The sequence below is a fragment of the Colius striatus genome, chromosome 3 (genome assembly GCF_028858725.1).
Source record: "Colius striatus isolate bColStr4 chromosome 3, bColStr4.1.hap1, whole genome shotgun sequence".
Classification (NCBI taxonomy): Eukaryota; Metazoa; Chordata; class Aves; order Coliiformes; family Coliidae; genus Colius; species Colius striatus.
The window spans coordinates 84,471,113-84,497,188 of record NC_084761.1 but is presented as its reverse complement, the minus strand read 5'-3'; the positions used below and the strand labels follow the sequence as shown (position 1 = coordinate 84,497,188).

Genomic DNA, 26,076 nt, shown 5'->3' with positions numbered 1-26,076 from the left:
CACGGTTTAGGGGGTTTCTGTCCATTCTCACTCGGTGTGGAAGCACTGTTTTTGTTGTCCATCGGCCGTGCACAAAAAGGCTGCTTGCAGCCTTTTTACTCTCTATGCTTTGTTTTCTTTCTTTCTTTTTTTTTTAAGAAAGAAATAAGTTTTAAATACCTACGAACACTATTACCTAGATATACATTTTATTAATAGTTTTGTGCCATTCTATTGGTAAGGACGTCAGTCACCCCTCCCGGTGGCAACCTGCATCTCTTTGGAGACAGCAGGTAGTCCCTGGAAGGTCGCCCTCTGCCCGTGGCCAGCAGCGGGACAGTACCCCTTCCCTGCCTCTCCCAGGCTCCTGCCTCAGTTGAGGCTTCCCCGGCTCAGCTGCGTTTGTGTTTCAGCAGAGGACACGCTGCTGACTGCCCGCGGTGTCTTTCGATAGCCCGAGTGCCGGCCTCTTTATTACCGAATCAGATTTCAGGCAAAAAGCCACGGGCGCACCTGAGATCCCCAAAGCAGCGTACCCTGTGGCTCTGCAGCCACCACTCCCCGCTATTATTTTTTCAAGGAGCTTCCCGACAATTGCACTCATCGCCAACACCACTTGAAATCAGTCTTGTGGCTAACACCTCTCCCAGCTCCGGGACAGAGCTGGGGAAACAGATGGGAAAAGAGGAGGGGATGGCTTTTCATCTGCCCCAAAGGCTCCGGGTAGCAGAGTTCAAACCCTCATTCTCTGATCAGGCCTTCCCTCTCGGACGTGTGGGAGCGGCTGGGAGCCCGACAGGGCGCTGGCGGCGGCACAAGGGCAGACTGAGCCCCGGCCGGCCCGGGCTAGTGGCAGCCCTCACCGGGCACCGCGACACTCACCTGCCGGGGGAAGGACATCTTGCCCGCGTGTGAACTCGCCCCCTGTCTCCACTCTACGCGGGTGGAATGTCGAAATTGTCGCCTTTCCTAAAGAAACAAACAAACAACCCCCCCCCCCCAAAAAAAAAAAACCAACAAACCCAACCAAAACCAACTAAACATCAAAAAACACCCCACAAAAAAATCCTAAGCCATGTTTTTTAATAAAGGGCAACTCCCAGCTGCGGGTGAGAGTCCACTGTCCGCCGCGGTCCCTGGGTAAGGCGCCGCAGCCCTCGTGTGTGGGGTCCCGGGGACAGAGGGGGGCGAGGGGCTCCGCGGGCGGCAATCCCGGCGGGGACAGGAGTCTCGGGGTCGAGCCCACCGGCATCTCTGCTCTCCCCCCGAGGAGGGAGCGCGGCTCCGGGCCGGAGTGGAGCCCTCAGGGCGCGTCGCCTTCCCGCTGACAGGAGAAGCGGAGCGGAAAAGTGCCTGCCAAAGCCCCGGGCCTGCCGGAGAGAGGCCCTTAACCCCCGGGCCACCTTTGGCCCCTGCTCCCGGGAGTCCTGGGCAGGTGCCGCGCTGCCGGGGGGGACCGCCCGTGCTCCGGCACCTTCCGCTGCTTTTACTCGGGGAAAGTGTCTCTAATTTCTACCTGACAAGTGCTTGTGCGTGTAAATCTACGTGGTTTCCTGTTTTATTGCCCTGAGAGCAAGCGGGAGATATCTAAATATAGGCAGCCTCCCGGTTGCAGAGTTGGTCTGCGCGCCTGTGCGAATGTTTAATACACAAACAAAAACGCCTGTGGAGACATTGCAAAGATATACACAATTTACATTACGTTTCAACAATCGAATTTCTTGTACTTGCGGCAGTTTCTCTCTCTCCCCCTCTTTCTATTACGACAGTTTTCTCTGCTTTAAGACTGACCTTGTCCGTATCGGATGGAAAATTATTCCTACTGCTCCTGTGCGAATTCGGTGTTTGAGAGAGGTCGAAGTTGGGACATATCGTTAGGGGAATTATTTTCATGCCACAGCCCTGGGTGCTCAGATGAGCTGAATATGTGCTCGGGGCTGGAGGAGGGATGTTGTGAAAAGAGCATGTTAGAGAGCAAGTTTTGCCGATAATTTCAGCGGTGAAAGTCCAGACTAATTCCTTTGGCCTTGGTACAGTTCCTCGGGGGATAGAAGGGATTTTTTTTTTCATTTAGGAAAAAAAAAAAACCCCTCAGTGTTCGCTTTACATATCAAATCGTAAAATTTTCAGTAAAAATAGGAACATTTACCTCCAAATTCCGAAAAAAAAAAATCCATTAAATTATCTACTACGTTTTCCCGATGCAAAATACTGATGTTTCTCAAAATCGGATTTTGTCCACGGCGATCGAAGACCCTCTCGATGGGTCAATATTCGATACTAAGCACAATCCTACATTTCCAAGCAACTCTACTCAGATCATCTTTTTTCATCAATTTCTCTCTGGAGTAAGATATATCTTAGTTTCGCTGGATTAAATTAAAAATAGTTTGGGAGTTTATTCTGCGTCTGTTACTCAGTGTCACAACCCGGAGTAGCCCAGGGAGCTCTAACGCCCATCACATCAGCCTGCAGCAGTCAGCAAGCACCAAGACAAACAGTAAACCACGGTGACCTACTAGAAAAAGAAAGCTTCGAAATAGCCCTCCCTGATCAAGAGGCAGCCTGATAAGACCCTTACCTACCCCCACCGCCTTGCCTCTCCATCTCATCTGGGGCCAAGCCCTTCGCTGGAGCAAATCGTTCTATCGAAGCAGAGGTAGTAGTCAGCGGCTCTGTGTCCTATATGGGCTGCAAACCTCACCCACGAACACGAGGCTGCAGGCAGAGAAATATCCCTAGGGGCGAGACAAAGAGCGAACTGTGATGTTTGCGGGTAAGCAAAGGCTCTTCACCTTCCCATGGGGGCCCTGCTCCTGCTACCCAAACCTTTCATTTTCCCAGGAGGGAAAACGGTGGGAAAGGCGGAAAGAAATAGTTGTTGGAAGAGAAAAAAAAATGAAAAAAAAAAAAAAGAAAGAAAGAGGGTTTCAGGATCGGGCCTAATAAATGTCGGGCCTAATAAATATCCGCCAAAGTCTGCTCTACAGAGCATCCTCCTCGGCAGAAGCCGAAGCGCTCCTTTTGCCGGCAGAATTGCCGACTTAGTCCGGCGGAACACCACCAACCCTAAAGCATCGTCCGTCCCTTCACGCCACGACCGCTTTAGGAGCAGAGTATCGCCCTGAGCCGGCGCGGAGGCCCGGGCAGCCGCCCCTCTCCCCACCGCGGGCAACAGGCAGCAGCCCGAAGGGGCTCCCTGCGGCCGACCCGACGTGTGATCCGCCGTAGAAGGGAAGAAGACAGCGGCGAAGGGTGGCGATGGAGAAATCCGTGTCGCTTAGGCAAGGCGGCCGTCTGTGAGCGTGGCCCGGGCCGGGTTACATCGGCGCGGTAAAGCTACCTCAGTCCCCATCGGCTCCAGTCGCTCTGAGCGCCGTTGCCCGGCGCCGGCTCCCCGAGTGGGACTGACCACCCCAGTGCAGGCTGCGGGGACGGCCGGAGGACGGCAGCCGGCGGCGGGGCTGGTCTGCCGGCAGCGTGCCGAGGGCCCGGGCTCGCCGCGGAGGCTGAGAGGGGGCTCAGTCCAAGGCGGGAGGCTGCCCCAAGCGGCTGTCGCGGCTGTGTCGGGATACAAACGGCCTCGGCCGTTCCGCAGAGGACTTGCGAAGCCCCATCCTGCAGCTCCATCCGGAGCCTCCGCCCGCCGGGAACCCGCGGCCACGGCCGCCCTGCCAGGCTCCAGCAGAGAGGAGGCAATACACCGACTCACGCTGTCCCTGGGAGCTGCCGACTTTTGAAACCGACGCGGCCCGTGGAAACGGCCAGCTGCCGGGCCGCCCGACTGCCCTCGCTCGGAAGAACCGATTTGATGTCCCCGCGGTTCCTTCGACCGCAGCCTCAACCTAACCCCGGCAGCCGTGAATTAAACCGGCGACCCCGGCTCTCCGAAAGAAGGGAGGATCGCTCCATCCTGGACACACGTTATCAAATAACTCCTTAAGACGCCCGGCCCGAGCTCCGTCGTACCCGCCGTGTGTCGGAGAGAACCGGCCTCGGCGTTGCACCGTGTGCAGGGACAGAACGGCCTGGGGAGCTGAGGGCGAGATCTCCGCCGGGCTCCACGACCCCTGCCGCCAGAGCTCCCGGTTCCCCCGAGAGCCACTGCCAGCCGCCGCACGAGTGGGGAAAAGCAGGGAGGTGGTCTGAACCACAGCCCGAAGTCTGCTGCGGGGAAAAAGTCGCTCTCAGAAACGACACAAGCGGCAGAGCAAAGTGTTAAACTAAAGTTTATAAATTAAAAAAAAAAAAAAGTACAGCGGGTAGCTTACAAACATTCACAATTCATTTGAAGTTAACAATCTAGTTGAGTGCACAGTGCCATTAAAATAGAAAGGGAGGGGGAAAAAAAGCAAGAAAAAAAAGCGCAATGAGTTACCTTGAAAGAAAAAGAGACTGTAATTACATTGCTGAGCAGATCAGAAATCCCCACCCCTGAAGGAGAGGTCTGCAGAAAAATAGTGAAAGGCACCGATGGTATTAAAATTTCCTATTACACCGATTTCTTAAAAAGCCTGACTAGAAATATTCACATTGAATATAAAAATAACAATAACAACAACTCTGAAACAACTGGAAAGTGCGAAAAATCTGTAACTCCACCCTCCCCGAACACGGAAAGATCGCAGGAAAAAAAAAAAAAGAAAAGAAGCCTGGAGTTTCGACATAAGTCTCACCCTTTTGTGACATATTTATCCTTTGCCACGGAGCACGGAGTACAGGAATAACATGGGCAACAAGAGCAAGGGGGATCTGACTGAGGCTTCCTTACATTCAGCACCATACAAGGCACACTAAGTTTGCAACGAGTTGGAAAATCAAGGACTCAGACGTCAAAAATCATCTTCCTTACAATCCACCGAGGGAGTCCTTGATCTCCTCTTTGGAGCTGTATTGGGGTTTGTGGGTTGGTTTGAGGTTGGTTTATTTTTTTTCTCCTCTCCTTTTTTTTCCTCTCTCTTTCTCTCTCCAAGACAAGATCGAGTCTCTACCAATCCGAAGCGAAACAAAACAAACAAAAAGTCTACACCAAAATACACTGACAACATGGATACCATGAACTAGTCGTGCCAAATTGTGAGAGTCCTCGGTTGGCGGGGTGGGGACAGGGTGAGGGCCGGGGTGGGGGTGGTCAAGAAGTCCTATGTTGGAAGAGGAGAGGGTGAGGAACCATCCAAATAATATTAATAATAAAAATAACAATAAAATAATAATAAATACTGTCCGAGGCACTGAGAGCTGCAGCTGGGGCTCTGGGTTTGAGAAGCCGGCTGGATGGATGGATGGGGGGGTGGCAGAGGGGAGATAGATTTCCTGGCTGCCAGTGTGTGTGGTGGGGGGAGTTGTGTGTGTGTGTGTATGTGTGCCCCTCACTGGGTGCTGGCAGCTGCGGTACAGGTAGACAGAGCCCACCCGGGCAGACAGTAGTAGGGGTAGTAGTAGGAGGGCTGGAGGGAGAGCAACGAGGGCGGCCGCAGCACCTCTCCGGGGTGGTACTGTCTCTGGTCATCGCGCACCAGCACCTTGACGGCCACCTTCTTGGCGGCAGGGGCAGCGGCCAGGAGGTCTGCGGCCATCTGCCGCCGCTTGGTCTTGTAGCGCCGGTTCTGGAACCAGATCTTCACCTGCGTCTCGGTGAGCTTCAGCGAGGCGGCCAGGTCGGCCCGCTCGGGCCCCGACAGGTACCGCTGGTGGTTGAAGCGCCGCTCCAGCTCGAAGACCTGCGCATGGGAAAAGGCTGCGCGGGAGCGCTTCTTCCGCGGCTTTGGTGCCGCCGCCTCCTCCTCCCCTGGTAGCAGATTGCCGCACTTGCCCGCTCCGTCCTCCTCCTCCGGGGGGCTGCGATCTGCGGTCAGGGCGAGAGAGAGGTGGTCAGGGCAGGCAGGCACCACCAGGGATACTCATGTCCCCGCGCCCCGCTCCGCGCAGGACCCGCACCCGGGAGCGCTCTTTGCGGCCAGACAGCAGTGACGGGGCGGGCGGAGATCCCGCCGAGACGCTGCCCACCCTGCCACCGGGACCGCCGGGGCTTCTCGCTCTCCTGTAAGGGCCGGGCGTTCTCCCAGTCTGCAGGAAGGGTCCCTCTCGCCCCACAGGAGGTGCTTGCGGCCTTTCCACCATCACCTCCCCTGCCCGCGATGCAGCCCGGGCCCGCTGCACGAGCCCACGGGGCTGTCGGAAAGCATCGACCGTGTGCTGCTTTCGGCTCCCCCTCCGCCCCGGGACCCTCCCGCCGTCCCGGCGTGGGTGCGGAGGGGCCGCCGCCGGGGCCGCCCCTACCTGAGACTGTGGCCGACATCTCGCTGTCACTGAGGCCGGCGGCGTCCCGCTCCGCCGGCTCCGTGGGCTGCGTTTCGTCCGCCGGCCGCCCCTCGCCCGCGGCTTCGGCGGGGCGGGCGCCGACACCGGCGCTCTCCTCCTCAGAGCGCCGTTCGCCTTCGGGGTCCTCGCTGAGGGCGGAGTCCGAGTCCCAGCCCGCTGGCGTCCGTGGGGCCAGGGCGCGGGCGGCGCCGTGCGCGGGGAGCGGCGGGCCCTCGGCGACGCCGCACAGCCGCCAGCCGCCGGCCGGCCCCGGGGGCGGCAGCCGCCCCGCCGCGTGGCGGGCGCGCTCCTCCTTCTTGTTGAGGATGGCCTGGATGGAGAAGGGCGTCAGGGCGTTGCCGCCGCGGACGGCCATGGCCCGGCGGCGGGCGGCCCCGTGGGCGAGCAGCGGACCGCGCCGCGCCTTCAGCTGGGCGACCGCATCGCCGGCCGCGCCGGTGCCGGGGCCCGCGTCGGTGCCGGGCCCTTCTGTGCCGCCGGGAGGGCGGGCGCCAGCAGAGTCTTCCTCTCTGCGCCGCTGCCGGCCCGCCCGCCCATAGGGCCGGGGCCGCCGGGGCCGCCGCGCCGCAGCCGCGCTCCGCCGGGCGCCGCCGCGGGTCCCTGGCGGCGCGGCGCTAGCGCTGCCTCCGCCCCGCTCTGTCCCGCCCCGCGCCCGCCCTCTCCTTTTTCTCCCGGCGGCGCTGTCATCCCTCACCGCCGCTGACAGCGCCGGCCCCGCGCCTTCCCATTGGGCGGCCCCCGCGCCGCCCGCCCGACGATTGGCTCCCCGCCGCGGGGCGAAGCGGCTCCGCGGGGCGCGCGGCGGGGCGCGCCGAGCCTTAACCCCTTGCGGCCCGCGGCGCCGCCCTCCCCTTCTTCCCCGCCACCCGGCCGCCGAACGATACTGCCCGAGGCGGTAGCGACTCGAGGCGGGACGGTTCCTCTCGTCGGCGGAGTTCACGGCTTCCGCCCAGAGCGTGAGGGAGAACAGTTTCAGGGTGTTTCACCTCTCTCCGGTCGAGCCGGGTACACTGAGCGGCGGGGAAGGGTCCGGTCGCAGCGGGAAACGTCATGGGGGGAACAGGTACAACGCCGCAGGGTGGCAAACTCTTGGTGCCTGCTGCTTTGGAAAGAGCCTGAGGAAATGGCTCATGTCGGGGTCTGTCGGGGAACGCGACGCCGCGCCGGACTGCGGGGAAAGCGCCCAAACCGGCGGCCGCTAGCCTTGCGGATGTGAATGCCAACAATTCCCGACTGGTTTTCGAAACCAGGTTATCCATCGTTGCATTTGTTTCAAAGTACCGTCCGTTTCTTATTAGGGACGGTCTTCAGTCCGTGAAGCTTTTAAAGATCTTGTTGAGAGGGCAATTTCTAGCAGGCTAGAGAGAGTTTTCCTGAAAACGAACCTTTCCCTGAAAGAAGACGGCCCTAAACAAGAGGCTTTTGGAAACTTACACACACGTGAATTGTACAAGTGTGACTCGTGGCCAAAACAACGTGGCCCCAAGCATCACGCTTTTCTTTATTTCAGACATGATTGGCATTCTCAGAGGCCAACAGGAAAATCCAGGGGAGACTATCAGGCGAGAAACAGAATGCCAGCGCTTCACGACCGTGTTTTTTTGGTGCGTAAAGAGCTAGATAGAGTATATCAGAATGATACTCCCAAACTCGGCTTTTCTCCACGAGCCGCGTACCTGCCTATCAACCTGCCTCTTCGCAGCCGTGCGCCCGTCGCCAGCATTTCCTTACTTGATCCGGCAGAGATGAGCCCCGTTCGCAGCAGACCACGAAGCCACGGTAATTGATTACCAACGACTATGGCACAAAGTAAATGTTTTCAATCATCATTCTTACCCTGAAAATAAATCAATAAAATAAGTAATTCCGCTTTCATATGCGGCAGGAAGCCGGAGAGCATCTTTGCCTGACTGAACGAGAACAAAGGCTCTACCTTTCTAAACAAATTCAGCCCCTTTTAATAAACTTGTTTGGACTCATTAATTTTTCTTTTTCTTTTTCTTTTTCTTTTTCTTTTTCTTTTTCTTTTTCTTCCCCCACCTGGATATTTCCCGGGAAAGCCATCGCTTCTGCCACTTCGGTGCCACGATACTCTCAGGAAATAGCCAAAGAGGATTTTTTTCCTTTTCTTTTCTTTTCTTTTCTTTTCTTTTCTTTTCTTTTTTTTTTTTTTGTTAAGGGCTGGAGGGAAATAAGAGGCATTTCGGGAAGCTGCGAGACATCCACTTACGAGATGTGTAGGAAGTATTACCCGTGTGGGTATCTTAAGGGGTGCTTAACAGCCGAGAGAGGAAATTTGGTGTGTTGGAGCAGATGCGTGGATGGAGACGTGGGGAGAGAAAGGCTCCGCGCTTCTAGGGAAAACGCTGGAGATGTGAGTCGCGGGAGCCCTGCTTTGGGTTGGCGGCCGGAGAGGGCCTCTGGGCACGGAGCAGGCGGGGAGCTCCGGGCCGGATCGGTCAGGGCAGTTGCCTGGCCTGCGCTGCAATTTGCGGCTCCTCAGGTGCAGCAGTGTGCCGGGCAGGAGGCAGAGCACGCAGCTGCTGCGGGGCTGGAGGAGCGGCGGGGAGGAGGAGGGGGTGCAGCCTCCCTCCGAGCTCCGGCACAGGCAGTTTCCAGCCCGCGAGGACCCTGATTTACAAGGTTTCGCGTCCAAGCTCTTGGAAATACCTGTGGTTAGTTTACAATGGCTGTAATTCTTTGCTAATTTACCCACCTCCCTCCCTGCCTTTTCTCTTTTTCTTTTTTTAGTTCTGTGTCCCTCTCTCCTCCCGAGGCAATCTCTGCGATCTACAGTTTCGGGGAGGAAATGCCTGGGGAGGAGGCCGGGAGGAGAGCGAGCAGCAGCGGGGGTGAGGCGCGGTGGAGCGGCGGAGGCCGGCCGGGCAGGGCCGCCGGTCCCGGTGCTGAGGCTCCGGGCCAGCTGGGTGGTCCCGCCGCGGGAGACAGGGCAGCAGGAGGGAGGGGAGGGGAGGGGAGGGGAGGGGAGGGGAGGGGAGGGGAGGGGAGGGGAGGGGAGGGGAGGGGAGGGGAGGGGAGGGGAGGGGAGGGGAGGGGAGGGGGAGTGCGACGGCCCGGCATTGCTCCGCACTGAGCGCCCGGGTGGGCGGCTCGCAGCGGGCTCCCGGCCGCCCTCAGCTGGGGCAGCACCGGAGGGCAAGAGCACCCCCAGCCACGGCACAACCTCCCCTGAGCGTCTGTGGGAGAAACCGGGGCAAACCCTCCTCGCAGGAAAAGGCTCGGGGCGGGTGTGTGTGTGTGTGCGCGCAGCCGAGCGGGCAAGGCAGCGCCTGAAGCGGGGATGTCGGCGAAGGCACCATTTCCACCCGGAGAAGGGCTCCGCATCCGCCCATGCCCCGCGCTTTGGAAGCAGCCGGTTCCTGCGTGTCGTGTCGGATCCGTCGTTTCACAACCCACTGGGAGAACTCTGTCCCCGCCGTACCCCGTAACTGCCTCTCCCCAGCCCCCGCCCCGACTCCGTGCGCCAGCCCCCGCGGGGCGGAGAGGCCCGCCGGTCGCCCTCGCCCCGCGCCCGACCGGGCCCGGCCCGGCCGCCCCACCTAGAGGCCTCCCCGCCGCACTGCCCGGCGCCGGCCGCCCGCGGGGTCTGGCCAGGGGGATGGCGGGCCCCGGCCCCGGCCCTGCGCGCCCGGCGGGCCCGTTGACGACGGCGGGGACCGTGCAGGGCCACGGCGAAGCCACCCGATGAGGAGACAGCGGTGCCCGGGGCCCTGTCCCGGTATCCCGTGACAAGGCACGGTGCGGGCTGGCGCGGGGAGCGCCGCTCGCCTGCCCGCCCGAAGCGCCGGGTGCCTTCGCGCAGTGGCCTCGGACGCTTTTCCTCCCAGGTGAACCTTGCTCACAGACGCGCTGCCTATGGTGCGTGGGGCGATGAATCGGGGAAGGATGTGTTCCGCTCGTGGGCGTCTGAGGGTAGCATCAAATAAAGATGTGAAAGACAGCTCACACAAACACAAAAGTGGCTGCCAAACCTGGAAAAAAAGCCTTTGTAAAGAGCGCACACGTTTTATACAGTATGTAATGTTGTATAAAAAGACCCAGATGGTCCCCTGGGTGGGAGTAGTTTGCACTGGGAAAAGGAAATGTTAAAGCCTTTCCTTCGGGGCAGGATTTTCCCGGTATGGGAAATTAATTAGTGATGTAGCCTCTGCTTGCCAGCTCTCAGACAGAGCCAGGCGAGCTCAGTTCCACTCCTTAACCGACTATCTGCCTCCCAAGCTCTTCTCAGCTCTCGGAGAGCCCAGAGGTTCATGTCCCAGGGCTGTCCCATGCTGTAGCCTGCTCGGCAGCGCTTTCCAAAGCTTGCATGGTGGTAGGCAATACCTTGGCCACTGAGATGATATTTTTTCCTAGACAGAAGCTGTCTCCTCAGACTTGTTCCTACTTTACCTCCCAATATACACAGTGATACAAAGCTTTGCAGAATCTCCTGCTGGGTCTTCCAGAGGCTTAGGTTGAAGATGGCAATGGCACAAACAGTGCTTCCTCCTGCAAGGAATTTTAATTCCCTGTGACTCCATCGGTGACGGGGAAGATTTGGTTCATGGTTTTTACTGCGGCTCTGCTCCTCTCTGGCTGTGTGGCAAAGGCATGTAAACGTGTCCTGGACAACTTGCTGGTTTTTTCAGGAAACTCTCAGATCATCTGCTTTTGAATAGATTTTGACTACTTTTCTTAAATAATGACTATTTCCAAGTGAATATAACTGTAGCTACACAGTGGGTCACAGTAGCTGTGCATCTCTAAAGCAAGTTCCTAACAGGATTTCTCCAGGCATTTTGTGAGGGACTTCATGTAAGCAACTGCTGCAACACTCAGCCTTCAAATTGCTTTTGCAATTGACGTCAGGGTCCTGTGTTATTGCTGAGATGTCAGCTGAGAGAAGGATACACCACCTACAATTAAGAGAAAAATCTCTATGATTTTTAGAATCCAAATGAATATTAAACTTGGAAAATGTGCAAGTACAGTGCTGACAGTGAAAACTTTAATCTTACTAACTTGACAGCCTCTTAGTAAATTAGCTCAGTAGGTTTTAATAGCTGGTTTGCAATCCCTTTCTCATATTCCTTATATGGGGAAAAGTCTGTTTCCTTTAAGTCTGGGAGGCTCAAACAGAAACACTCCTATAGGAGTCCACAACCAAACTGAAAGGAACACTTGTTGCATATATGTGGTGACAGAGTTTGGCCCAGTTTTATTGCTCAGAGATGCCATTTCTGGGAAAACTCGCCCAAATCTCCCTCTTCATCTTTACAGTAAAAAGTGAATGCTTGGCATGCAGAGCATCAAGCACGAGAACAAAACTACCAACATTTCATTGGACTGCACGTCAGTTTTTCTTCTGTATTACTCCTCCTTGCAAGACCCTGAAAAGGAAAAGATGTATGGACTGTCTAAGAAAGGGTGATGCTGTACAATCATTTCTGATGCTTGGGGCCAGGAGACCATGGAATGTGTGTGCACTGAGAGCCCTGTCCCACAACCAAGTTCAGGCAAGACCATCTTTTGAAATAAATCTCTTTGACTCTTTCCTTATTTTTATGCTACATTTTCTACTACCCCAGTAAAGGGCAATATATTCCTCATTTTCTGATGTATTTAACTGTAGGACAGAAATACAACCTGGATAAGATTAACTTGATTTACTAATAAAAAGCAAACCAGCATATCCAATTGGCATCTCATAGGCATTAATTAAAGCTGTTGAATGTTTCTGTGATAGAAATATTGTGATATTTAGCCCCTGTATTTAACTTTGTATCCATTTCAAGCAATTTTAAACGTGGGACATAATCTATTTATTTGCACCCACTGATTGAAAATTTGAAGCAGGAACAGTCACCAGTGTGTGAGCCGTCCATAAAGTATCTGATCTACCTACTTGTTCTGTATTTTCCCTATTATTTACTAGGACATTTTAATGAATATTTACCATTTAACAGTAGATGCATTTGCTGTGTGCAAGCCTCTAGGCTTTTAAGAACACTCATAGCACAGATTAATCATCTGATGTTTATTTGGCACAACATCATACGAAGTCCAGGTTTCCTTTGCCATTGCTCCTCAATCTATAAATAAGTAATAACCTTTCTTACCTTTTGTTTGAAATAGTTGAGCTCACTTTTCATGTCCGATGGACTAACTTGGTAATTAAATCAGTGGCCATATTGGGGTAACCTTTAAATATTTTTATTGCTTCTGACTCTTAGGTAAATGAAGTAAGCCTGCCAGCCTCTCAGGATACTGTAACTGTTTATGTTCATAAAATGATTTCACATCTTTGTCTAAGAGTCACGTCTTTATTGATAACAAGTCATCAGTCATTTTAGATTATTTTTTCTTTCTCTTTATTATTCATATCATCAGAGGTAGTATCTGTGAGCGCTTGGGACTTATCCATTATAAATATACACAGACTGACAGTTAGTAATAAATGTTGGAATTTGACATCAAGGACTCACTTGTTTCACTCCTCACACTGAATTGGAAGCCTAAGCCGTGGAGACAGGATGTGACACTTCTGTGCATGTTTTGGGCAGCCTCCTGTGTGCAGTGCTGACTGTTGGGGTGCCTGCTCAGAGAAGCAGGTCCGTCTTGGGAGCTCCAGCACCGGACTCTGGTGCCTCAAACATGATGTGCTGCAGAGAGTAGTGACATGTCCATCCTGTTTTGGATCCAGGCCTGTGGATTGACTTCACGTGTCTGAAGAGAAATCAGAGGTGTGAGTTTACCAGGTGACTGCACAGAGTGGTCTGGTCCCTGGGAGCATGCTCATCTCTCTGCTGAGCAGAGAGGGAACCTGGGTGGCTTAGACTGTCTTGCACTGTGGTAGTTCCATTCTCTGAAGGGGCCTCAGCCTATGTGAAAGCTTTTTGACCCGTCAGGTGGAAAACAAGGCACCAGTCTCCTCATGCTGTATGACAGGAGAGTTCACGCCTGCAGCTGCCTTGCACGGTCATGTCATTGGCTGTGCCATGATCTGTGCCCAATAACCCATAGTGGAGCAGCCAAGCCAAGCTGTTTGAGCACAAAGACCTTAGATCCAGGGTTTATGAAGTTCGGGCAATTAGCAGATTCACTGTGGGAGCTGTTTCCACTGGCAATGATTCTGTATGTACAGTGACTGTCCATTTCATCTGAACACAGCTTTTACATTAAATCTCTAATTCTTTTGGCTCACTTAGTGAGAATATAAATACTTACATAAACTTCACAAATAAATTGGTGACTGTTTTGTTCAGTTCACATGCAGATTTAATTGCCTGAAAATGAGCAAACATGACACAAGTCTGTAGGCAACACAGATATTTTTCCTCTTTTCTATGTGTATCAGAGGATAGGGACTTGGAGCACATCAGTTATGGATGACTGCAACTATGTGCTGTCTTGTCCTTATGACACTCAGTTCTCTAAGAACTCTTATCTTCATTAGTGTTTTCTTTGCCTAACCGTAGAGATTCTGAGTTATAAGTTGTCCCCTTCTGAGTATTTTTATAGTGTTGAGGAGAGTACAGCCTGAATGAGCTCTCAGGGTATTCAGTAGCTATTTCTATAACTTAATTAGCCAGACACATCTTGGGATTTATCTAATGGAATAAAAAGGATTTTAAGGCAGGTGACGGATGACAAAGAATAAAAATGTGTAATACGACAAAAGCAGTTTGTACTCTACCCATTATACGAATGAGAGAGTAAATTGAAGTTGTTGAAGAAGTCTCCAGTACTAAAGGACTCTTGTGGCTTAGCGGAAAACTCTTGTGATGTGAGAGATCAGACACAGAGAGAGGCAGAATGTCGGTTATGAATGCCTTGGAAAACCAAGAAAGTCCTTTTATTTCTCTAGCAGTTTTTTCACAACAAAAGGATGTAGAAATATGCCTGCAAGTGAAACAGGGAAGGCAGAGGGATGCTGTCTGGAAGGACATTTTGGTAACACTTTCAAGCTGGCAATTTGTGATTTCCTGCCCTATGGATGAGGTTATTTTTGCCAGGAGGAATAAAAGCTTTCTGCTCTCCCTGCTTTGGAAAGAGGGTGGTGTGTGGTATGGCCTTGTAGTGCTTTATAATGTTGTCTGTACTTTATGAGAGCTGATTAAAAACCCCATGCTTTTCTCTATGCTCTCTGAGTGTTCCAGCCCCATATAGGACCATGGTAAACTGCCGCTTGTAGGAAACACTGAAACCTGGTCTCCAGCCAAAAGTCTTGCCATCAGCTGTCCTTACATACCTCTGTAGGACTTCTCATGTGGCAACATTTTTTTTTTTAAACAGTCTACACTTTGTGCAACACCTTTGTGTCAAAGGGGCTCTTCTGGAGAATGGTTGTGAAGGGCACCTGCTGTTTTGCATTAGATGCCTTCTCATCAGGAAATGCAAATCTTAATAAACAAAGTCTTTTGCGTCATAGCTCCAGAAAATGTCTTCAGTATAGTCTTCTGCAAAATATGCAACAACCCCCTGGTAGTCTAACCTCCCTTGTAGTGCTGTGGTGATTGTCTGGTTGTCTGCACATCTCCAACATGAATGATATATATGCTTACTCATCAGTTGTGCCCATGTTGATACTCATACCTCAGACTTTACCTGTAGCTATCATGGAGTGGACAAAAATTGTGCAAAGGCAAAAGACCATCATATATTCACAATAATATTTCATTCCCTGTGTTTAATCTAGCTATTTCAGTGGCTCCTCAAGAGTTAACTGTAAGGAACCTCTGCAGCCATAAGGTGAGTTGATCCCAAAGCCCTGAGCAGCACTGGCAGACTCTGGAAGAGCAGCACCCTGCTGGAGAGGAGTTCACATCCCTGCAATCTATGGCAGCTGTGGAAGAGCTTGCACCCTCCAACCTCCTGTGCCTTGCTCCTGGCTGTGCATTTGGCCGGGTGCACTGCAGCAGCTCCCATCAAGTACGTGGTGACTTCAGGAGCAGGCCTGGGCACCTCACGTAACTGCTCTGGGATAAGGTAACTGCTCCTTTTATGGACAGCATATTAAATGTCAGAATACCCGGATAATGAGCTAGTGAGACCCTTTCAGTGAGCAGAAGACAAGTTGTGGAGACATGAAGTAGCTTGTCATCTAGGGATCGTTGTCAGGACAGGAATCTGTGCATAACTTTGTTCTAGTAGCCGCAGCCCTTTGGACAGGGTGTGTGGTGGTGGTAGTTCTTATGAACATCATAATATACCCTTGCTTTTAATAAACTCCTTTTCACAAAGCTTTGTTTCTGAGCCTCCTGATATGATCAGCTTATGAAAATACTGGACTGTAACTAGCTCTGCTGTGCATCCCTTGTCATGCACCCTAGCACCTGACCCCCAGCTGACACAGAGAAATCCCCTGTATCTTTTCTCTAAGATGCAGAGTGTTTGATGGTGTCCTTCAAGAACTGGTTTTATTTTTCCACCCACTGGCTTAGATGGTGTTGGTTGTGACTGTCCCAGTTCTTGCTTGCTGGGTCCTGGGAGCCTGAAAGGTAATTCCAATCACATCAGAGTAAAGGGCAAAAAAATGAGGAATAAGGATGGCTGATGAAAATGGGATTATAATTGCTCTAGCCATCATTTTCACAACTTCTCTTAGCATCTTTAGTCTCAGCAGCTAGTAAGAGTAAACGTAAAGGTCCTTTAGCCTGTGTCTAACCTGTTTGGATGTCAGTATGTCCAGGTGCTTTTGACATTCAAAAAAGTTCTTGGTTGTGGCAAGACGGCTGAGAGCAGGGAAAAATGGAGCTGAAGGAAGGACTTTTTGGGAAATAAAAAGAGAACAAAGGCAGAGGGAGAGATCAGAGCTGTCTGATTCAAGAGCATATAACAAAATGATGAAGGAAAAGGAAAGAGAGAGAGGGAAAGAAGAGAGAACCAAGAGCTGAGAGGGATCTTGTGAGGGAACTGGAGTGCTTGTGGTGTGAACAAATGGACATTGAGCAGAGAAAGACAAGTCAGATCGAAAGTGTAGATGGGGAGAATGAAAAAGTGCTAGGAACAGGGGGTCTGGAAATAGACAAAAATGGGAAGGTCTGGGCAAGGAAACTGTGGCTGAATGGATAGCTTCTATTAAATCTCCAGATCTAACTTGTTATACTTGAGAAGAAAATGTTAAATGCATTGTTCTTCAAGAGGTTTGACGTGCTTATAAACATAGGCCCGTGTTACATAGAATTTAATATGCATGTACTGTAACTGTAACCATAGCACTGCATGGGATATTGGTGGATAGAGAGTTGCCAAAGGTGGTATTCCCGCAGAAATGGGTGGCATCCTGCCGAGGCCAGTGCGCACCGCCCATGCAGGAAGAGTGGGGGATGTGATGGGCAGTCCTGGTGGCCGCAGGACAGTCACTCACCCACAGCCCCACATTCTTCCCGCCGAGTTCTGAGTCCCATGCGGCGGGTGCAGCGGGGCAGGTGGGCAGGGCAGGGCAGGGCATGGCAGGGCAGGGCAGCGCAGCGCAGGGCAGCGCAGGGCAGAGCAGCGCAGGGCAGGGCAGAGCAGCGCAGGGCAGCGCAGCGCAGGGCAGGGCAGTGCAGGACTGGGCAGGGCCAGGCAGGGCAGGGCAGGGCCAGGCAGGGCAGGGCAGGGCAGCGCAGCACAGGGCAGCGCAGGGCAGGGCAGGGCAGGGCAGGGCAGCGCAGCGCAGCGCAGCGCAGCGCAGGGCAGCGCAGGGCAGGGCAGGGCAGGGCAGGGCAGGGCAGGGCAGCGCAGCACAGGGCAGCGCAGGGCAGGGCAGGGCAGGGCAGCGCAGCGCAGCGCAGCACAGGGCAGCGCAGGGCAGGGCAGCGCAGGGCAGGGCAGGGCAGGGCAGGGCAGGGCAGCGCAGCGCAGCGCAGCACAGGGCAGTGCAGGACTGGGCAGGGCAGGGCAGGGCAGGGCAGCGCAGGGCAGCGCAGGGCAGGGCAGGGCAGCGCAGGGCAGGGCAGGGCAGGGCAGCGCAGCGCAGCGCAGCACAGGGCAGCGCAGGGCAGGGCAGGGCAGGGCAGGGCAGGGCAGGGCAGCGCAGCGCAGGGCAGGGCAGCGCAGGGCAGGGCAGCGCAGGGCTGGGCAGGGCCAGGCAGGGCAGGGCAGGGCCAGGCAGGGCAGGGCAGGGCAGGGCAGGGCAGCGCAGCACAGGGCAGCGCAGGGCAGGGCAGGGCAGGGCAGCGCAGTGCAGCGCAGGGCAGGGCAGGGCAGCGCAGGGCAGGGCAGCGCAGGGCTGGGCAGGGCCAGGCAGGGCAGGGCAGGGCAGGGCAGGGCAGGGCAGTGCAGCACAGGGCAGCGCAGGGCAGGGCAGGGCAGGGCAGCGCAGCGCAGGGCAGGGCAGGGCAGGGCAGGGCACGGCAGGGCAGGGCAGGGCAGGGCAGCGCAGGGCAGGGCCAGGCAGCGCAGGGCAGCGCAGCGCAGGGCAGGGCAGGGCAGGGCAGGGCACGGCAGGGCAGGGCAGGGCAGCGCAGGGCAGGGCAGCGCAGGGCCAGGCAGGGCAGGGCAGGGCAGCGCAGCACAGGGCAGCGCAAGGCAGCGCAGGGCAGGGCAGGGCAGCGCAGGGCAGGGCCAGGCAGGGCAGGGCAGCTCAGCGCAGCGCAGCGCAGCGCAGCGCAGGGCAGGGCAGGGCAGCGCAGGGCAGGGCCAGGCAGCGCAGGGCAGGGCAGGGCAGGGCAGGGCCAGGCAGGGCAGGGCAGGGCAGCGCAGCGCAGGGCACGGCAGGGCACGGCAGGGCAGGGCAGGGCCAGGCAGGGCAGGGCCGGGAAGGGCAGGGCAGGGCAGCGCAGGGCACGGCAGGGCAGGGCAGGGCACGGCAGGGCAGGGCCAGGCAGGGCAGGGCAGGGCCGGGCAGGGCCGGGCAGGGCGGGGCCGGGCAGGGCCGAGAAGGGCAGGGCAGGGCAGGGCCGGGCAGGGCGGGGCAGGGCAGGGCGGGGCAGGGCAAGGCAGGGCACGGCAGCGCAGAGCAGGGCCAGGCAGGGCAGGGCAGGGCCGGGCAGGGCCAGGCAGGGCAGGGCAGGGCCAGGCAGGGCAGGGCGGGGCCGGGCAGGGCCGGGAAGGGCAGGGCGGGGCAGGGCAGGGCACGGCAGCGCAGGGCAGCGCAGGGCCGGGCAGGGCCGGGCGGGGCAGGGCAGCGCAGGGCAGGGCAGCGCAGGGCAGGGCGGGGCAGGGCAGGGCGGGGCAGGGCAAGGCAGCGCAGAGCAGGGCCAGGCAGGGCAGGGCAGCGCAGGGCAGGGCAGCGCAGGGCAGCGCAGGACAGGGCAGGGCAGCGCAGGGCAGGGCAGGGCAGCGCAGCGCAGGGCAGGGCGGGGCCGGGCAGGGCAGGGCCGGGCAGGGCCGGGCAGGGCAGGGCAGCGCAGGGCAGGGCACGGCAGGGCAGCGCAGGGCAGCGCAGGGCAGGGCACGGCAGGGCAGCGCAGGGCAGCGCAGGGCGGGGCGGGGCAGGGCGGGGCAGGGCCGGGCAGGGCGGGGCAGGGCCGGGCAGGGCTCGCCACGGCCGGGCGCCAGTTGCCATCTAGTGGCCATTGCTGTGCCGCCTCTGCAGAGACATCGAGTCATCAGTCTCTCCAAGGCTTCTCAGCGACTTGCACGGAAACAAAAGGTCCAATAAGGGCGTGGGGACTCCCCTTTCTGCAGCACACACAGAGTCTGGCCTTGCCTTGCAACCAGGCAAGGCACTCGGTCTGCCTGCTAGTTGTGGAGTTTGCAAGGAGAAGGCTGGGAAGGTCTCAAAAGCAACAGTTCGAGCCCTGAGCCCTGCTGGGAAAAGGCCGTGTGCTTTGCTGGCCAAACAGCCGAGATGCTCAGCAGCACCGGCATCTTCAATTCTCGCTTGGAACTGTTCTGGTCCTTAACACATTATCCTGAAAGTTTTCTCCATTGTATTTTAGTATATTCACCCTTGCCAGATCCCAACCAGGACAAGACACGGTATCTTAGCTCTTGGACAAGCGTGGAGCAAATATGGGTCCAATGGACATGTTGCACTTTGGTTCCACACCATCTCTCTCCCTTGGTCAATGAAAATTGAAGAGTTGGTGTAGATGGACTGTTTCAAGTCTAATGCCCTTGAACAAACCCAAAAGTAATTTGGATTATTATCCTTTTTTTGAAAGCTGACAGTCATTTTCCCATTCTATTTTTTTTTAATACAAAAAAAGAGGTGATAAAAGCTGAAAAAAATGAGAAAGGTGTGAAAAGAGGAAGAGGAGTAAAAGAACGAGATCTGCAAAGGATGCCCTGTATTCACTGTGTCCCAAGAAACCAAATGGACAAATCCCAAGAGAAGAGTTAGGTGAACTTTCCTTCTCTGTCTCACAGGGTGTCTCAGTACAACATATCCCCACATCCAGTCCTGTGGTGGTGTCTGCTTGTCTTTGTGTTCACTTGTGATGGATTATTCCATTTTGGATAACTGCCATTGCGGTATATAGTCATAATGGCAAATGTTATCCAATTGTACTTTAACACCCTGATCCTACTGCTGTAGGAAGCAATAGTTCCCCAATTCTGAAAATACAATAAAATAGTATTAACATCTGTTATCAAGTTGTAACAGTAACTGGACAATATTTTGTTCATGGAAGAAAAATGAAGCTAGCAATATGTCTATAGGAGTAAAGCTTTGTGAATATGTTATATGGTAGAGCTGCCTTTCTCCTTTCTTGGCTGTGCTTGAAGAGGCTCCTTGGTCTGTAAGCTCCAGGCTAAGGCAAAGTAATGTATACCTGCAAAGCTTGACTGCAGGGCAAAAATCTGAAGTCTTCATATGGAAAAAAGACAGCAAAAAGTAAAATCATAGATGTCTTAACAGTGGGGAAAAAAACCACCCCTCTAATTTTTTAGAGGGGTCCTGTCCCCCAGTACTCCTCTGATCCAGAAAAAGAACTGGCCTCTCACAGGAAGTGTGCCCAGGAGTGTGGGAGTCCTGTTTTACTCTGGTTAAAGCCTCCTAAAAGGATATCTCTTGTGCTTGAGGGCCAATTGGAGTTCTAAGTTCAAAAGTAGTTGAAAGAATTTTTATCATCAGTTTAATTTTTTTTTAAGTGGCCTTATGTTGCCTATTTACTTAGCCTGAAAAATCCTGCCCAAATGGAGTTAAATAAGCACTATATTACCGAGCAATTCTTAGCATTTGTTTATACAAAAAGAGCACAGTGAACCTATCATTATCTGAAAGGAAAATCACATTCCAGATCTCTGCTTGCTTTGGGCACCAAAGCAGGAATAACTATTTAACATTTTAAAACTTATATACTGTAACTGGTGCTGGAGAACTATGAATGTGATCACCGAGCATTTTCCTCTTATGTATTCCTCTATTTATTCACGTTATATCATGTTGACTGATACAAATCATTGTATAGCATGTGTGACATTACAATAAAAGATAGAAAGGAAGGGGCATCATTAGAGGGTGAAGTTGTCCACCTGACAATAAGACTAATAGCTTTGATATTCCTTTGTTGCTCTCACTTACATCCTCAGTATGTGCACAGAAGCACAGCCAGCATCTGGCTGTGTGATCAGCAAAGGAACTGTGATTAAAAATACATCTCCATTTTTGTCCTTTCACACAGTTTACTAATGAGGGAAGGCCAAAATTACCCTGAAGTATGTTGGAGGAGTTTTTTATACTTTATTCCCACTGTCTGATTCAGCCAGGTTAGAGCTGCACTTTGCGTGCAGCTTAGCTGAAGTCATGTATAAACATTGTCCTTCCATGAGGAAAAGCCCCAACCAGAGCTCTCCACGACTGCAGCAGGTACGTCATCTCCAAACCAAACTCATGACTGACAGAACAGTTTCTTTCAGTGGAAATCATATTTATTTTCAATGTATAGGATGACATTAGAGATCAGGGCTCTCAGACAGCTTTTCTACAGTGGGGAGTAGCTTAGCTTGCTGATAAGAGATGTTGATTGGGAGGACAGAGATGCACACCCACAGTACACCTGCATCTTAATTTGATTGTAACTCTCAGCAGAGTCCTGTCAGTACTTGTGAATGCTCAATACATAAAAGCTAAGCTAAGAGCAAGCACAGGGGTGATGTTACAGCCTCCAGTCCCAGCAAAGTACTTCTAATGTTTTTTTTCAGTACTTGCTTTTCACCTCTACTTTCGAGTCTGTGCTCTACTCATCGTGTCCTCCATAGTGCAATTTTGTTTACATTGTACTGGTAAAGATCCAGATGGCAGTGCTAGCAAGGATCAGTAAAGCGTCTCAGTCTGTCCTCCTGCACAGTCTAGGGCACCGGCTGCCTCTTGTCTTTTCCCTGTCACCTCCACACTGAGGTTGCAAATTTCACAAGACGCGGTTGTGAGACGTTGAAAAAAGTAGTACATCAAAAAGGCAGCAACATCTCACCCTGCTGCTCCCAGGTTGCCTTTTCCCTTGCTTCCAACCCAAAACAAATACATAAACAAACAACAAAAGCTCACTGCAGGTGATGCTCTCCTTTTTCACTATGAAGTGCTTTTTTTTAAAGTAATTTTCACAGAAACTGTTCCCAATGTGGGAACAATGAGCTGCCCTGACCTAAACTAGCTCTAGAAAACAGCAAAGAAGGACTTTACACAATGCTGAGGCCACAGCGAAACAAGGGGCCTGTGATTTTAAGAAGCTTTACATTAGTAATAGTTCATATTGTGATAAAATCCTTGGAGGTAGATACAGACTGGGTGTCATATCACATCAGCCCGAATCCTGCACAGCACCTGTGGAAGCAACCAGGCTAACTAGGTGCCTGGTGAAATGTCCAAGCTGGACAAACAACCCTTCAAAGGCTGTTTTAATGTCTTATGACATTAAAATGTCATAAAAATTAATGAGGTGGAAGGAGATGCCTTGTCCTGTTCAGGAGGCACAGACATTAAGCCTATTTTGGAATTAAAAGCCCAAGTATTTATTAGTGACAAAGTCTGAATGAGATGATGGTACATGTGTGCCCCTAACATGTTTCCTCAATATGCTATGGAGTAGAATAGACACCTGGAATTTGGACAGTGAGACCTGTTCTGCAGCTCCTCAGTGAGTAGGACACATCATGGGATGTGAAATGTCTTAACAGGAGTGATACCCACCTTTGGATATCCTGCAGTCTTGCCTTCCTGAGATATATGAGTTCAAGATCTGCCATGCTCTAACCACAGCATTAAAAAAACCCTTCTCTGTGTCTTTGGAAGAAAGGTCAATAAAGGCCCACCCCTGATGAAACCCAAGCAGAGGGTAGACACTGTCTTCCAGCTTTGCACGCCTGTCCTGCAAGAGCTAATCCTAGGTGTTTCCTACAGGCCAGTGCTGTCAGCTTCCAGGACAGCTCCCTCAGCTCTGTGGATTACATCCGAGTCTCCTAATAGAGCAGGCTTTGACGTTTCATCTATATTCCTAATGTCTTCAGGGAGCCAACTGACTTACATTCAGATGTTTCAATGGTAGATTCAGTTTTATCTTTCAGCACAACTGAAACCTTTACATCAGTTTTAGAAATGGGATTTCAGTTCCTAAAGAACCCTGAAAAATCTTGTCCCGTGTCAGAATTTAAAGCACCGCACTGGGGAAGAAGCTGTCGAGCCCTGCAAGTCAGTTCTCTGTTAAAGTACCTACACTGCTGAGAGCGGTCACAGCACATTATAGCTATTCTAAATTTGTCTGGCTTCAGCTTTCAAAAACTGCCTGACCTTTTCTTGGTGTGCTAGACAGGAAGGATTCCTGACTAGCTGGATAATCCATGCTTCTTGCAAGAAGCCTCCTTTTGTGACTAGGCAAAGCAAACCCTACAAATTGGCTTACTGACCATTTATACACTGATGGCTTGATGGAGGTACCGTAAATGCACGTGAGAGCTACTGGTGCACCTAGACAACTGATTTGAGTGTACCCAGATCCACGGTACAGGGGAAGGGTGATTCCACATCTCCTCTCAGCCACATGGCTGTCTGCTTTATACAGGCAGCAGCAGTTGCACGGCCCCATCAATGCACTGTTCAGTACAACTTGCCACATTACAACTAATCTGCAGGTTTGTTTCGTGGAGGAAATTTCAGGCTTCCTAGTGCAGCATTGTGTGATTGTACAGTCCAACACTGGCTTGGAGGAAGGCACTGGCCAAGGGTCAGAAGGACAGGGAAGGTGAGAGGTGCCTTGCAGCCGCAGCTTGACCATGAAGCTCCACTCTGGGCTAATTAATTGCGCAGTCTGTGCCAAAAATCTATTCCTGCCCTACTAAGTTACGGCCATTTCAAACCATATTTTTCTTCCCTGGTTGTTTGGCAAGAGTGTTATGTTCCTAGCTTTAAATACAGCTATCTAGGGACTCCTGGAGAGACATTTATTTTTATTATGTTTTTCTTTTGGACTTTATTCACAAAGCCAGCACGGATAAGAGCTAAAAAGCCAGGATTTGAAAGAGGAAGGGGGTTTAAATCAGAAATAGCCTTTCAAGGAATTTTGGTGAAACATCAGAACCTGGAAACAAAGATGAGAATGTAGATAGAATTTCCTTGGTGTTTAAACTTTCATGTCACAGTAGAGAAAACACCCTGCTTGAAACAGACCCAAGACTTTTGAGAAGCTGATGGAAGTAATGGAGTGTGACGTACAGAGCCAGGACACAGAATCTACTGGAAGAAGCAGGCACAGTATCTTTAACAAGTTGCCAAAATCCGCAGAAGACTGACATGGGCAATTTCCCCTCAACTGAAGCTACAAGCAAACGAAATAGAGGGGAGACTGTTGAAGTCATGAAGATAAAGTTTTCTGAGCTGGTATATGAAATGACTGAGTAGGCATTGTTGAGAGTATGTTTTCAAGAGCTTGTAGTAATTGTATGATGCAGTCACCTTTGTTAAGATGTTCACATTAAATCTTAAGGCTGAAAACATTTCACATAGAATTACTTTAATGGGAAGGGAACAAAAAGCTACCAGTTAAATTCACTCTGTAAAATACAAATAGGTATGGGTCCAAGGAAATCAAACGCTGCTTTGGAAGGACGTGTGGAAACCACGCAGTGTATCCCAGCTTCAGGGCAAGGGTGACTCTCAGCATCACCGAGGTTGCACTACCTCTTCAAGAAGCAAGGAGTGACAAGAGTCTATGGGAAAAGATCATTTGCCAACAAAGTGATGCAGGTATCAGACTTTGACCAACTTTCAGTGTTGGCACCGGACGTGGTATTGGATTCGCACCACAGTGCACGCTTGGCGGTGGTCACAAGGGCCAGTAGCACATGCTGCTCTTGGCTGTCACATTGTATGGGACAGATTTTCAGAGTTTCTGCACAGATGAAGGCATCTCATGGCAGCATGCAGCCTCTGAGGAATCAAGGCCAGAGCTAGTTCTGTACACATGACACTCAACACAGGCTGAGAGAAAAGAAACAGTGGATGTGTATTTGGGATGGGTGTCACAGACTGAAAAAAAAAACCCAATCAAGAAGTAGATGTGTTACCAGAGAAGCTGTTGGAATAGAAAATTGAGGCTTTCAGACACCTGCCAGCATCAGCAAAAACTTTGCCCCAGCTGCTGAGCGCACCTACTGACTTCAGATCAAGTTCCAGGGGGAAATTTCACCAGTTTCAAGAGTCACAGGCTTGCCAGGCCCCATCAAAAAACAAAAACAACAAATGAACTTTTACTGTTGACCCTTCAGTTGGTTTAGAAAAGCACCGTCACAAAAAACCTCAAGCAAACAAAATCCATTTGTGCCATTAAAAAATCTAAATAGCAGACAGCTGCATTTTAGGTTGATGACAGTAAAGAGATGGAATTAACTTTTAAGTAGATGCACTAAGAATATGAAGAGATACTGATAAGTAGCCAACAGGCAGCTGTTTGGCAGCTGATGTGGAGCAGGCAGGATTCAAGTTCTTGTTCTGTAAAACTCCACAGGGGAGCCTGAACTCCATCTCCCCCCAGGACGGCCTTAGTTCACTCAATATTTCAATATTCAGAGAAATGAAGCAGTGCCAAGACAGGGAGCTGGAAGAAAACCCAGGCATTGTAACAACAACAAAACACACCATGCGGTTTAGAAGTGTGAATGGGTTACAGAGTAGCCACGGTCTGACACTAAAGGTGGCAACAAACTGCCTCGAGCAAATCTCTCAATTAAAAAACCCCACTTTCAGGACATTTTTTTCATCAAGGTGCAGAACGCTATTTTTCTCCTGACCTCTCTAACTTTGCACAGGGTAGGACAGCATAGTTGCTTTATCTGTACATGAAAGTTCAAGCTAGACTACAAGCCTGCCTGCAGAACAAGAAGGACATGCTTCCTGCTGCACCCAAGGCAAACTGTTTTCTCTGTCCTCCTCTCCTTGTGCTCAGGAACGGCTGTGGGAGACAGAGTGTACGAAAAACTTAGAAATTGTAAACATTTAATGCCCGGGTTATGCTTTAAGAGCAGCAGACCCCTGCTCTCCCTGTGAAATGTAACAGTCACTTAGATGACAGGCATATGAAACCACTAAGCAAATACAAACCAAATCAAACCCATCACCCCAAACATGGATTGCCTGGGACAGGGCCTGGCAGAAACATCTATTTCGTGGAGAAGGAACAAGAAGATGCTATTCTCCTCATACCATCATTCAGCAAATGAAATGTACTTTAAAATACTTTGTGGAATGGGCACTTCCCTCCTGTCCTTCAGTAAAAGTTGCTCTCTCGATGGAAGATACTTCCTTCAATGCCTGTATATTATGGAAGAATTCAACGAATCAGATACATTCCATAGACAAGAGGATTTTCCTAAAGGACGTGAAGAGGAAGGGCAGCAGAAGACCTTTTATGC

The 26,076-nt window shown here is 52.4% G+C and overlaps 1 protein-coding gene across 1 annotated transcript; it reads right to left on the bottom strand.

The window, feature by feature from the left end:
- Nucleotides 1-5,133: 5,133 nt before the first annotated feature.
- NKX3-2 (NK3 homeobox 2) lies at nt 5,134-6,655 on the bottom strand. Its single transcript, XM_061993730.1, has 2 exons — nt 6,259-6,655; nt 5,134-5,824 (listed from the first exon to the last, which is right to left on the bottom strand). The coding sequence occupies exons 1-2, from the start codon at nt 6,653-6,655 to the stop codon at nt 5,349-5,351; spliced, it is 873 nt and encodes a 290-aa protein (XP_061849714.1). The 3' UTR covers nt 5,134-5,348.
- Nucleotides 6,656-26,076: the final 19,421 nt, after the last annotated feature.